Source organism: Cebus imitator, unplaced genomic scaffold, assembly GCF_001604975.1.
Source record: "Cebus imitator isolate Cc_AM_T3 unplaced genomic scaffold, Cebus_imitator-1.0 Scaffold363, whole genome shotgun sequence".
In the NCBI taxonomy this organism is placed as follows: domain Eukaryota; kingdom Metazoa; phylum Chordata; class Mammalia; order Primates; family Cebidae; genus Cebus; species Cebus imitator.
This window is the reverse complement of record NW_016107678.1, coordinates 1,973,929-1,988,515: the sequence shown is the minus strand read 5'-3', so window position 1 is coordinate 1,988,515 and position 14,587 is coordinate 1,973,929. Positions and strand designations below refer to the sequence as shown.

Genomic DNA, 14,587 nt, shown 5'->3' with positions numbered 1-14,587 from the left:
CTACAACTTCAGAAGATGTGACAGGTTTTCCCTGTTTATCATTACCAATAATAACAAGTATTGAGAATTTTAAAATTTCTCCCAGAAGATTAACAAGCAGGGAAGGGGAGGGCAGAGGATATCTAAACACGAGAATAAGGACATGTTGGAGGCAGTGCAACAGTAATGAAAGAGAACAGCAGTGGAAGAGACAGAAAGGTTGTGTGCCCCTAAAGATTCTGCACCCCTAGTTTGGAAACACTGATACATTTTAGGAAACAGAGCACTCCTAGATCTCTACTTAAAGTTTTAGAATGGCTAATGTGTAACTTATAGAATCCAAACCTGTGGTTATTAAAACTTGGATCAAGATATGCCCAGTGTACACATTCTTAGCAAATAGAAATGTCACTGCCACACTGGAGAAGGTCAGCAGTAAATAGACATTCTGTACATAAGCCTTTTTGTACATAAGACACTTTGTACCTGAGTAAGATGGAGAGACGGGCAGAGGTAGCGCCTGCTGTGCTGGGACCAGCTCTTTGAGTACACTTCAGTTCAAGTCAAATCAATGTATTCTTTCTCCATTGCTAACCTAACGTGAAACAAGCTTACCTGTCTCAGCAGTTTTTCAAGAGATAATCAAGAAAGATTAATGCACATTCAAAAGGAGAATCTTCAATCCTAATTTGTTTTTTGCTTTTCTTTAAGTAGATTTAGGGCTGGATGTGGTGGCTTACATCTGTAATCCCAGCACTTTGGGAGGCTGAGTCAGGCGGATCTTGAGGTCAGGAGTTTAAGACCAGCCTGGCCAACATGGTTAAACCCTGTCTCTACTAAAAATAGAAAAAGTTAGCCGGGCTTGGTGGTGGGTGACTGTAATCCCAGATACTCAGGAGGCTGAAACAGGAGAATCCCTTGAACCTGGGAGGTGGAAGTTGCAGCAGTGAGCTGAGATTGTACCATTGCACTGCAGCCTGGGCAACAACAGCAAGTCTCCGTCTCAAAAAAAAAAAAAAAGAAAAAAAGATTTATGGGGAACAGTACAAGTGCAGTTTTGTTACATGGCTATATTGCATAGTGGTAAAACCTAGGCTTTTAGTGTACACAACACCCAAATATGCCCATTAGGTAAACTGTTCATCCCTAAACATTTTCTCGCCCTCCCACTTTCTGGAGTCTCCAGTGTCTGCTATTCCACTCCGTATGTCCATATCTATACATTTAATCCCAATTTGTACGAAATAGAATCTCATTTTTAAATCACAAAAAGCCTTATTAGTTGGCTGTTTTCTTTTTACTTATGAAAATTCATCTAGTTGCAACTGTCAATTTTTCCTCATTTCATTAAAAGTGTATATGTGATGCTTTCCCTAAAAACTGATGTACTAGAAATACAAATTAATAAATGCTCCCGGTATAGAATTTTCACTTGCATCTTGTGCTTTTAATATAGTTTCAGGGTGTCATGAACAGGTTGTAAATGTTGCACTTATTGCCATGTCTCCGATGGAATAAGTTGGAGAATTCTGGGATCCTGAGGCTTGATCCAGTCGCCAGGGCTGGAAGCACTGTGTTACATGGCTGCAGGAAGAAGCAAGGAACTGAAGGCGATTGAAACTTCTTTGAACATTGGCCCCAAATTCCTATGTGATCTCCAACCAGGATACAGGGAGGACTGTGTGTGAGTCACAGCTTCTCATTTTGCCTAGAGACACACCAAATCTTGGCTGCCTTTCTCCAGACCCTTACTAATCTGTTAGTGAGAAGACACAGGATGTAAAAACTGGGGACCCAAAGAAGGCTCCTTCTCCCTAAGGCCTTGAATATAGCTTGCCATTCCGTGTCAAGAAACTACCATGATCCTGGTGGGTCTCCTGAGCGTAGAAGAAGACTCTGACCATCTCGCCTCATCGGCTCTTCCCTGGCTGGTTGGAAAAGACCAACCCAGAAGATGGGTGATCCAAAGAGTGAGAGACACTTACCACAAAATGGGACCCTCCCCACAGAATATAGGACTTTTACCTGCTTCTGTTTCCCCATCAAAAACTTCATTTCCTGTACTAGTAAGAGCACAAGTCGTATAGGGAATATAGGGGGTGAGGAACACACTGTAGAAGAGTGATAGTGGTAGATCCATTTTACTCCTGATGAAATGTTTTCATGTGCTTTTGGTCAGCCTGTCATGTTATCTATCGTTTGTTTTCTGCTGTGAAGTTCCAGGGATATGGAAGTGGGTAAGTACACCTCTTGCCACCATTCTTTGCTCCGTGGCACCTTGTTACCGTATTTCACCTTAAAGTCCTTGTCCCACATTATAGATCTTCACTTTGGTATGCACACACCGAAGTTAGTGTGAGGAAGTAGTCAATGAAGTTATTGTAGGATGACATTGTTCATCTGTGGTAGAAGACAGGATTGGGATGGGAATGGTGATACAAGCTAGGTGTTCTGTGAGGGTTTGTAACCCTTCCTCAGGGGGCACTACCACTTCCCCCAAAATGGTCTCCATTATTAAAGAACATTTTGTGTGTGTGTGTGTGTGTGACACGGTCCTGCTCTGTCGACCAGGCTGGAGTGAGTGCAGTGGTGCGATCTTGGCTGGGTTCAAGCAATTCTCCTGCCTCGGCCTCCCGAGTTAGCGGGGACTACAGGCACGTGCCATCACATTCAGCTAATTTTTGTATTTTAGTAAAGATGGGGTTTTGTCATGTTGCCCAGGAGGGTCTCAAACTCCTGACCTCAAGTGATCAATCTGCCTTGGCCTCACAAAGTGCTGAGATGATTATAGGCGTGAGGAGCCACTGTGACCAGCCTGTTTTTATTTTTGAAGCTTACTATTAAATGTTGCCCTTGGTGTTTACTATTTTGTTGTCTTTTGGAAGCATTAAAATTTTCATGCTTAAAATCATTTATTGAATCCATAAAGCAAATCTAGAGAATATCTACTAAAACATAGGCTCATTAAAAAGTTATGAGTATAGAGCTTTTACTTTATTGAAATTAAAGTTTTGCAGCAAATATATATCTGACATTAGAACATTTGAAAGAGATACAGATTCATTTTCATTAAGCAGCACATTAAAAATGGTCTGAACTGGATTACATTGATGCCAGTCTAGGTATACACACACCAAAGTTGGTGTGATGAAGTAAGTCAATGAAGTTATTTTAGGAAAACATTGTTTATCTGTGGTGGAAGACAGGAATTGATTATGCCATGTAGTACAACTTCACCCTTCTCCCAGTATAGTGTCTTCTTTAAAATAGCTTTTTGTAGTAACAAGTAAGATTTTCCGTGATATGTATATCTGAACCTCAGTTTCTTTTAAAGAACAATTCAAAGATTATTGGCAACAAAACAGTCTACTATGTAAGCAGTGGTTGCATATAAAACTAGTGTGCCTAATAACTGAATACTGAAGTTAGTGTTTATCAGACATTGTAGTGTGGAGCACATATACTGTCACTACAGTGCTTATGCACTACATACCTTCATGCATTTAGAGAGACCTGCATCTCCCTGCATAAGTAGTCATCTTTTAAATGTACATTCTAGCATATAAAGAGTTTGCTTCTCAATAAATTGTTCAGTCTGCAAATAAGTAAGCTGTGCTTGTTGCAAATGATCTGTAATATTTTCAGGGAAGCTGGAAGCAAACCTGGTTGACTATCATCCAAGAATAGTAAAAATATATTTCACTGATTACATCTTGGGTTTTAATTAATAAGTGTCTTTTGCTTCAGAATTTATTGGTTGTCAATTACATGACTCTTCTATACTTGAAATATGGTGTGTGCTGATTCTTAGTGTTGACTATATGCCTGGATTGTGATGACCGGTGAATATACCTGCCTCTGCTTTCCTTGAGAAAGCAAATCATCTCTCTTGAGATAGCCTAAAATGGTAATTGTACATCTTCAGTTCTTAATTTCCTTCCCAATCTTGATGGTTAAATTCTTCATATTCTATGGGCAGTAATTCAGAATTTCTTTTACTGATTACCTGAAAGAGAAATAGTTTTAAAAACTCAAGAAATGTCACCCAAGGTTAAACCAATGGTTCATTCCAATATTACTGCCTCTGGTAGATAAGAGGATGTGCTTGCCATTTATGACATCTTTGAAATGTTGAAGATGGCCTCAAAACATTCTTAATTGTATAACCTACTAGCAATGTACTCCATTCCCTCTTAAGCCTATTTAGATTTTCAGGCTGACCCATGTCTTGGAGCACGGGTGGAAAACAGTCTGTGAATAAGTCACCATATTTCCATCCAACGATAGTAGACACCATTAATGTATTACAGCATGCTTCCTCATGGAACTCATGTGTCCTCTGAATGTCTGTCAACACAGAAAGCCACGTAGCCAGGAATAATTAGCATTGATACTTCATGTTTGTTGTTCCTGTCTTGAAGTAAGATGTAGTTCTTCAAGTTTCCTTCCTACTGTGAAAACTATCACTTCCTTTTATTTATTTGAAATGTGATCCATAATTCTATTTGGTATGTCAGGATTTAGTTGGACATTTTGTCAATATCAGATCCTGTGTCCTATTGTCATTTCATGGCCCTAAAGTTTTTCTGTTTTTCCAGTTTTCTTAGTTTCAGAAAACTGAAGTGGCACACATTTCAGTGTGCGCTTGGATATATAAAACTATTATTAACATTTGGTGTGATAATCATAGGATCCTTGATTATATATTGACTGTGATAATTTTTCTAGCTGCGAACTTTGAGGCATTTGTTTTTATCCAACATTGTAGGCTTTAGATAAAGTAGACATTGACTGATTATCACCAGTTGTTTCTATCAAAAACTATAATTTTTGAAAATGGGTAGTTTTAGGCTAAAGATTGTCCAAGGTTTTCCACCAGAATTATTTTAAAAAACTATGTCAACTGTAAATCAATTGTTTATAGACAAGTTATTTTTCTTTGTAAAATTAGTAAAATAAGTTGATTCAGTGAATATTTTAAAAGAGATATCTAGGACAGTGAAAGAAATATTTATCTGAAGATGAACTTTTAGGAATTTTTGAAGTTACTCATTGTTCACAAATCATGTTTCTTCATATTTTCTACATACTTTTCCTTTAGCTGATTATTATTTGAAATTGAAAGAGGCTATCTTAATGTATATAAAATTATTCAATGCCAGGAATATAAATTATTATTGTAAAGATTTCAACCTTAAAATACATTTGATAAATTACATGTGTATTTTTATAAGGAAAGGTTGGGAATATTATAAAATACTTGGATTCGTTTTGTTATTCTGTTGTTTTATCTACACATTTCAGTTACTCCCAGCCTTCTGCCTCTGTCCTTCTTGCACTAGAAAATATCTACCCTCCTTAAAACACTAAATTAAAAATAAAGAAAAAGTATCTTGCTTTTCTCTATTTAAGAGTCAGGGACAGAAATGTTTTTAATTTCTTTCAAAAGTCAAGTTTAGTAATTAAAACCAACATATAAAATAAAGTATAATTTTACCTTGTTATTTTGTTGATTTTGGAACTTTTTAACACTAGTTTTGTATGCTTGATTTTCAGAGTGATCTGGCAACCTACAAAAGAAAGCAAAAACATAGTATCTTGTTTCGTGGGCTTATCAGCATTAATAGTAACTACAGCTCTCTACTATTTTAGTTTTAACATTATGACAAGTGAGAATAGATAGCTTATTTTTGCAGGTGTCTTCTGTTTAAGTTGGAAGAAGTGTGCTTTCAGCATTTCCCCCGTTTTGCCTTTTAGTTGGCTTACTATTTCTTAAGCGGTGGTGTCAGAAGGATTGCAAAACAGATTTATTTCTCAAGTTCTGAGTTGTGGTTGCTGAGAAACAACTCTATAATAGCATATTGTTCATAAAATTTAAACCACAATAAAATGTCACCTTATTCCAGTTAGAATGGCTATTATCAAAAAGCCAACAAGTGTTGGCAAGGATGTGAAAAGAATATAAATGAGTACAGCCATTATGAAAAACCATCTGTAGGTTCCTAAAAAATGAAAAATAGAACTACCATATGATCCAGCAATTCCACTGCTGGATAGCTATCCAAAGAAAATGAAATCAGTATATCAAAGAGATATCTGCAGTCCCATGTATATTGCAGCAGTATTCATGATACCCAAGATTTGGAGTCAACCTGTGTTCATCAATGGATGAATGGATAAAGAAAATGTGATATATATGTATAATATATGTTATATATAATATAAAATTATATATAGTATAACTCAGTCATAAAAAGGATGAAATCCCCTCATTTGCCACACCATGGATGAACCTGGAAGACATTATATTAAGTGAAATACGCCAGACACAGAAAGACAAATACTGCAACCTCTCATGTGGAATTTAAAAAGCTGATCTCATAGAAATACAAAATAGAACAGTGGTTACCAGAGATTGGGGAGGAAAGGGAGGAGGGCATAATGGAGAGAGATTGGTCAGTGGGTACAAAGTTACAATGAGGCAGGTGATATACGTTCCAGTGTCCTGTTGCACAGTAGGATGACTATAGTTAATGATATATTATTTCAAAAGGCTAGAAGAGAGGATTTTGAATGTTTTTACTACAAAGAAAGGATAAATGTTTGAGATGAAGAGAATGCTAATTACCCTGATTTGATCATTGTACAATGTATACATGTATTGAAATACCACATCGTACCCCATAAATATGTACAATTATGTCAGTTAAATTTTTTAAAAACACAAAATACTTTTAGATTTTTTTATATACATAATTTCTGTTAGTGTATATGCATTTTGCATTTTGTGTTTTTACTCTTTGCATTATAAAATGGGCATAATATTCAGGAGCTATCTTCCTAAATATGTTCCCTTATTAAACCTTTTTCTTTTTCCCAACATCTATTTATTACAATATAAGGGAAAGGGAGAAGGACGGAAAATTCTTTCAGTCCTAGTGCTCGATGGGAAGAAGGCAGAGGAGAGAGGAGGAAAAGTATAGTTTAAGGAGACTGAGGCCAGGTGCGGTGGCTCATACTATAATACCAGCACTTTGGTAGGCTGAGGTGGGGGGATTGCTTGAGCCCAGGAGTTTGCAACCAGCCTGGACAATGCAGAGTCTCGCTCTGTTGCCCAGGCTGGAGTGCAGTGGTGTGATCTTGGCTCACTGCAACCTCTGCCTCCCAGGTTCAAGCAATTCTCCTGCCTCAACCACCTGAGTAGCTGGGATTACAGGCACATGCCACTATGCCCAGTTAATTTTTGTGTTTTTAGTAGAGACGGGGTTTCACTATATTGGCCAGGCTGGTCTTAAACTCCTGACCTCAGGTGATCCACTCGCCTTGGCCTCCCAAAGTGCTGGGATTACAGGCGTGAGTCACTACACCTGGCCTGTATTTTTTTTTTTTTAAAAGAAAGTTGAGTAACAAGTTCCTTGTTCTCTGTCCCATCACCTAAGGGAGGATTTTCGGTTCCTATTTGTCCTGGTTGGGAGATTTCGAGGCTCTGAGAATGCCTGGGAAGGGGCAGGTGCCTGGGATCAGAACTAAGAGACCACAGGTAAGGAGAATATGGAACTAGAAACCTTCCAGAAGAGCTGGCAAGACAAGGAGTATTATACCTCATTATATATTCCAAGCCAACTGAGTTGTGTAAAGTGATTGCTCAAATCATTCATCAGATGAAGTTTGGACTACATTAAACTGGACTAGATTAAATTCCAACCCCTTCCTCCTACGAACCTACCCAGTAACCAAACCTACCCACTATTCAGTGGAGAAAGAGCTCAAAAGGAGACTTGGTAACAACTATTGAGAGGGAAAAAACCTACACCTCCTTTTCTCTATTTGAGGTATAGCATGTGAGTGAACCTATGACTTTGCTGTAGTTACAACAAGCACTTTCATATGATTAAAACATCCTCATAAATGTCACTTTGTACCATCGTTACTGAAACTGTCCCCTATATTTAGAAACAATTTTCATTGTTATAAGTAATGTCCCAGAGAGCACATTTAGGCCTATTAAATTAAAGGACAAAAGTGAAAATGTGATGACCTGAAAAGGAAAAGTCAAAATCTACTGTTAGACTTAGATTTGCATTTTTTTATTCGTACACTGATAATTGTAATAAAAGCCTAACTCGTTACACCAAAAAAGATGTTTCAAGTAAGTTCCTAGTGCAACAGAATCTATATATACAACATCTAAAATTGAGGGAAATGTAAAAATGTATGGAGTATCGTTGTAAATATCGTATAGAGAAAAACAGTAGAAGGAAAAATAAAGGTGAAATGTAATCAGAAACAAGTAAGTGAGCAATGGTAACTGCTCTTCGTGCCTCAGTGGCGGTCTTCTCAGGAGGGCACTTGCTCTCGGTTCATTTCCCTGTCTCATCACTTTCAGGTGGGATAACAAAAATGCAGCTAAATTTACAGCTCTTTAGAGAACGCTGTTTTCAAAGTTTCAGCACTTGGTGTTCTCATGGATTTGTGTCTGAGTTTAGGTTTAAGTGCCAGGTAGGGAATCTGAGTTTTTCCCTACAGGGCTGCCCTTTGTTGACAGAAACAGCTCCAATAATGCTAGTAGCTGAGTAGCTTACACCGAGGGGCATCTAACTTATTCCTTCCCCCAAACCATGAATTTATTCCTGTTATTCCCATTAGATAGATGAGAAATGTGAAGCTTAAGGTCAGGGGGTGGGGAAGTGGCTTAAAGTCATACCTAGTTAGAGGCAGAGCCTTACATTCGGGCGTAACTTTAAAGCCTCTAATTTTAACCAGTCTCTAATCTATGGTTGACTGGGTTTTAATTGGTCAGCTAATCCTTATATAAATAAATTTCATCACATAAATAATGGCATCTTGGGAGGAACTGAAATAACTGATGGGAGGAGGAGCAGGTCACGCGTACAAGGGACTCTCAGAGCACTGCCGTGGTCCTGTTTCTTCACTGAGAGTCTGATTGAAGCAGCTCATGGGGCAACAGGGGTTTTCCTCATGCTGAGCATATCAGGGGTTAATACTTAACATTTAAAAAGGAATATTCACGAAGTTGAAAAGGGCAAAATTGGGGTGATACGGGAGTTTCTCTCTTCTTCCTGAAGAAATTGCACATCTTACCCTCGCTTCCTCCCTTTCTCCCTATCCCTTGTCCTCTCATTTATCCCTCTCCTTCGCCCTATCTATCCCGCATCCTCTCAGCAGGGTGCCTGGCACATGGTGCTCATTCCGTTAGTCTAAGGAGCTTCAGTTTTCCAATGTATTTGAATCCCTCAAGTCCATATCATGCCCCAGAGACAGGCACAGGTGGAGGAAGTGGAGCACCACCAACCTTTTCAAGAGATGTTTATTTCTAGATCACCTGATGCCTTGCTTTATTGATCTCATGTATGACAACCTAGAATTACAATGATCTTTCTCGTTAAAGAGAAATGCTTAAAATTACAAATTGTACAGCCATCTAAAATAACAACTAAGGCTGATTAAAATAAAAATGGAATACATTCCTGTTCACAAAAGCCACATGCAACCCTCTTCTTATTCACTTTAATCCACCCTTATTCATTGGCCCTTTCTTCCCACTCCTCAACCTTTCTTTGAAATTGCGCACATTGGCTGCTCTGAATGTAGTGAGTTCTCTCAGTTGATTGTTTACACTCAATTGCAGATGGGAATGCTTGTTCTATTTCCTTCCCTCTTCTTACTATTGCACTAGACCAGCCTAAAAAAAATTTACACAAGTGATACATTAACATATTCTCATCATTAAAAAACCCAGACCTCAATTTCACTCCATTCCATTGTTAACTGGAATGATAGTTGTGTATCTGTTCTACATTTTTGCTACGAATTTTACTTACATGTTAGATCGAATCATACAAAACAGCCAATATTTGATGATTTGTGACAAAATGGCAATGCCATATGGTCAAACCTAATATACTTAACGTACAGTATTGTTATTAATTTAGTACATGTACAGGATCTTTTATGCTGCAATTTGCTTCTCATTTACTGATATGTTGTTTTTCCCTCTATAGAAGCTCCATTAGAGTTGTATGTTTTATTTGCCTTTAGCTGCTGTTTCATAGTAATGTACTGTATTCTAGATGAACCATTTCCCTATGGATGGGCTATACAATTGTTTCAAAATTCAAAGCAGTAATGCTGTGAACATTTTTGTAAGCGTATCTTGGTGCACAGGTGCAACTCTTTCTGTAGAAATAATTATCTAAAAGTAGAGTACCTGAGTAAAATTTAAAATTTTATAATGACAAATTTATTTTGAAAAATGGCTTTTCCAATCTGTACATCCATCAGCAATGCTTGATGGAACTAGCTTTCCTCCATATTCCCACACTGAGTATCATCAGTCTTCTTTTGCCAAGTTATTGCTTTTGGATTTCCCTGATTATCGTGAGATTCACTCTGGTTTGCATTTTACTGGTCATATGGATTTCTTCTACGAATTGCACCTATTGTTGCTCATTTTAATGTTAGGATGTTTGTCTTTATTAATACATGTGGATGCTCATCCTTTGTCTGTAGTACACGTGGCATAACATAGAAACTTTCCCGCTCCCTTTTTGTTCTGTTCATAAGGCCACCTTCGTAACACTCTAAATTCTGTTTCCTGAATAGAGAGCCGTTTGTATCTTGCCTAGTTTTCCTCCTTCTAAAAAGCTTCTCTTAACCTTTCTGTCTGGAAATGAAGGAATGACCAAACACATCATAACACATCGAGAGAATGGACAGTTATGTAATCACCAGAAATGATGCTACAAAAAATATTTCATGATATGGAGAAACATTCTAAGTTAAAATAAAAAAAGAGAAACTATCAGACAAGAAATTCAGATTCTATTGTGCTTTAGAAAATTACGTATAAATTTTATATAAACATAAACACCAAAAGATAACAATTAATGTGTTGAATTAACTGTTTTTCAATTTTATATAAACATGAATGCCAAAAGATAATGTGTTGAATTAACAGGATTTTTATTTTTTTCTCATAATTTTCTACATTTCCCAGCTTTCTTATGATGAAAGCTATTATGTTTGCTATCAGGGGAAAGATCAAATTTTATGCACAAATACATCCCCAGTTAAGGTAGTAGAGCAAGTATTCCATCTTTTAAAGCTGATAACAGGTTCTTTCTTCCTTCCCTATTTGTCTTAATGGAACATTGCCGGGAAGCCTAGAGCAGGGTTCTCAAAGAGGGGTCCTAGGACCAGCAGCATCAGTCTTCCCTGAGCCCCACCCAGACCTACTGAATCAGAAACAGGGCATAGCAGGGTGGAGCCCTGTTGTTTTAACAGGCCCTTTTCTGGGTGATTCTGATGCTCACTAAAGTTTAAAAACCATGGATTGAAAAGATCATATGAATTTACTCTAATGATGGGTTTCTCAGAAGTATGAGTAATGAGTTCTTGGGTCTGTGAGTTAGCGTGCTTGACCCACCTGCATGGAGCTCCCTTTCCCTGGAGGGCCTCACACTCCTTTGTGCCAGGGCCACAGAGGCCAGGGTGTAGACCGTCCAGGCCCCCCTGGCTCTCATAGCCTGGTTTGCAGCGACACTCCGCTTCCTCAGTCCACTCGCTCTTTACACACTGGGCAAATTCGCCGCAGGCCAGGAACTTGCAGGGATCTGCTTGATCAGCTGTAAAAAATGGGGCAGATTTTAACGAATGTATGAATATCTAAGCAGCAGAACTGGGAGCAGTCAAAGGCAAGAGACCAAATACATTTGATATCACCTCATTTTGGAGTCGGTTGCACAGTTGGAGGGAAAAGAAACGGGAGGGAAAAGAGAACCACACTGCGTATCTTAGAAAAATGAATTCGTAGATACAAATGGTATTATATTTAGCTCCAAATATAATTATTTACAACCTTTAGCATGCATCAGAATCATCCGGAGGCCTTGTTAAAATGGAATCCCGAGCCCCACACTCCGAGTTCCTGCACAGGTGGCGTGGAATGAGGACTGAGAAGTTCTGGTTCTAAAACAGTTCCAGGTGATGCTGATGCATCTGGTCTGGGGAGCACATTTTGAAAACCACTGCGTTAGAGAATTAGGGATGTTTTGTTACTTAGCTTTTTTTTTTTTTTAAGTAAGCATTTATAAAGCAGTAAAGTCATTTATGTGAACAGTTTTGAGAACTCAGGATGGTTTCCTGATTTTAAAAATAAATTCCTCTTACTCTCTTGCTAAGGCCCTAATGTTAGAGAGTCATTCTTTTGGATTATCTCTTCCTTATTAAACTTTAGATTCTCTTCTTTCTCGTCATCAGTTGTTCTATTTTACTCTACTTCTAATTCTACAGGGTTGTCTCCAGTTCCTTGGAAAGTGGATTAGAAATCAAGAGAATCTCAGATATTTAGCTCTGGAAGGCCAGTGGCCCCTGTCTGCCTTTCCTTATCCTTACAGAGCTGAGCACTTTGAGCTCTCCATAGAGAAGCAACTGGCTGGAGTCCCCAAGAGCCGATGGCAGAAGCAGAACAGGTCTCTTGTCATCAGACAGTAGTTGTTTCTGATCTGGAAGTTTTCCTGTTTAATCACAGCAGCCATTTATTTTTCAGTTTATTCTTTCACCAAACACCTATTATGTGCAAAGAATTAGGGAACAAGCAACAGTAAAGCCATTCTTCCAAGAAATTTAGGAGAAGTAATGGATACAGAAAACTCTACACAAGAAACCCAATATCTTATCCAGTACAGAACTTTATTTTATTTTATTTTTTGAGAATAGAGTTTTGCTCTGTCACCCAGGCTAGGGTGCAGCGGCACAATCTTGGCTTAATGCAATCTTTGTCTAACAGATTCAAGTGATTCTCCTGCCCCAGCCTCCCAAGTAGCTGGGATTACAGGTACCTACCACCATGCCCAGCTAATTTTTGTATTTTTAGTAAAGATGGGGTTTTGCCAGGCTGGTCTTGAACTCTTGACCTCAGGTGATCCGCCCACCTCAGCCTCCCAAAGTGCTGGGATTACAGGCATGAGCCACCGCACCTGGCCACCAGCACAGAGCTTTAAATAAGCTCTCAGGAAGATACGTTTGAAGAAGAGAGCATCATGGAGGGGATTGCTTTGAAGTGAGTAGAGTGTGTTGCATTTTTCCATACAAAGACTAGGAAAGGCATTCCAACTGAAGGCAGCAGCAGGAGCAGAGCCACAGAACCGGGAAAGCAACAGAAATGGGAAGAGAGAGTAGAGGGAACTCAGGAAGGAGCAGAGGCTTGTGGATGAAAAGGAAGAGAACTAAGACTGGAAAGGTAAGTTAAGACCAGTATCTAAATGCAGTGCTAAGGAATCTGGACTTTACAGGCAGGTAGGAGCTATGGAGGATTTTTGAGCAAGGGAAGGGTATGATTAGAATTATACTTTATAGTAGAACTTAAAATTTTTAGAATTAGGATGACCAGATATAATCGGGTCCAATATTTCCCAAGTGGGAACATTTGCTGTGCTCTAAATCAGCAGGATTTGATAAGTTTTATACTAAAAAGTTCAGTGAGTAAATACGGTTTTTAAAATGCCATGTGGAATAAATCTAATTTTCTTTTGTCTTGCTCTTTCTTCTTTCAACCCCAACCCCTTCTCTTTTTACTTTTAAGCTTCTTAGGGTCGTTAATAAGCTAATGTCTATTGTGAATCTTTGAGCTGAGAATGTATTCAGCTGCTTTGCCAAATTGACCACAGTAACTCTGTGTAGGGATAGGTAGAGGCGAGAACTTCAGTGGTAGAAAGGCGTTAAAGTGAGGGAGATTCGTGCGACGAGCCCAAATGTTTGGGCAAGGGCAGGTCCTTGAAAACATGCTTTTGAATTTGCCATCAAGGTAGACCTGCCAAGTCTTTCTGTGAAGCTGTATTTCTCTGAAGCTTGTGGGTCCCTTATGGACACTAGAACCGGCTTTCCCTTCCTCACAGTCCCTAAAGCTGGTCATGTTTAGGGATCCTTATCACTGATTAGGAAATAACTCAAAGTCACATTGACAACCCAGGTGATTCACATCTAGGACTTGATTTAGTAAATAACAGCTGTCAGCAACTTTACACTCAGGACTGTGGCCTTGGAAATAGAAGCTGGGAGAAAGTAGTCAGAGGTTCCATTTCCTTCTCTCTGCAGTGGAGAAATAGATTTAACTTGGAAAGCTGACTGAGCGTACAGATTCTGTCCTTCTAGAGTAACAGGAGATGTAGGATAACCAAAAGAGTTTCTTCATGAAAATAAATATTTATATTTTACTGTAATTTCCTTCAGCGCAGCCAGGAATGATTTGTGCATTAGTAAAGCGCATAGTAGGCAACAATGGAAAAACAGATTTATCCAAATCTGAGGGCCCTGAATTGGGTATAATTGAAGAACAAATTCGACCAGTTTATAAATTGCTTGCTTTCCCCATGTTATTTATTCAGGACCAGTCTACAGAGGAAATTTTAAATCGCCAAGCTTAGGTCTTGCTTGCTGTGTATTTCTTCATGGGTACAAGACGGCTAAGACAACCTTCACTCATTCAACAAATATTGACTTAGCCTTTCAAAGCCTTCAGCTCTAAGAATTTCAGACCAGCTGATGGTTTTAATGTTCATTTTTATCAAGGTATAAAATAAAATTTTAC

The 14,587-nt window shown here is 38.5% G+C and overlaps 1 protein-coding gene across 2 annotated transcripts in view; it reads right to left on the bottom strand.

Annotated features, from left to right (window-relative positions):
* Nucleotides 1-2,951: 2,951 nt before the first annotated feature.
* Nucleotides 2,952-14,587, bottom strand: part of IMPG1 (interphotoreceptor matrix proteoglycan 1) — a 154,555-nt gene continuing 142,919 nt past the window's right edge. For both annotated transcript variants that reach the window (XM_017506835.2, XM_037730818.1), the window contains 3 exons: nucleotides 11,426-11,624; nucleotides 5,477-5,549; nucleotides 2,952-3,985 (listed from right to left, as the gene is read on the bottom strand). In XM_017506835.2, the coding sequence (XP_017362324.2) occupies nucleotides 3,908-3,985; nucleotides 5,477-5,549; nucleotides 11,426-11,624 (350 nt within the window). In that variant the 3' untranslated portion in view covers nucleotides 2,952-3,907. The remainder of the gene's footprint in view (nucleotides 3,986-5,476; nucleotides 5,550-11,425; nucleotides 11,625-14,587) is intronic.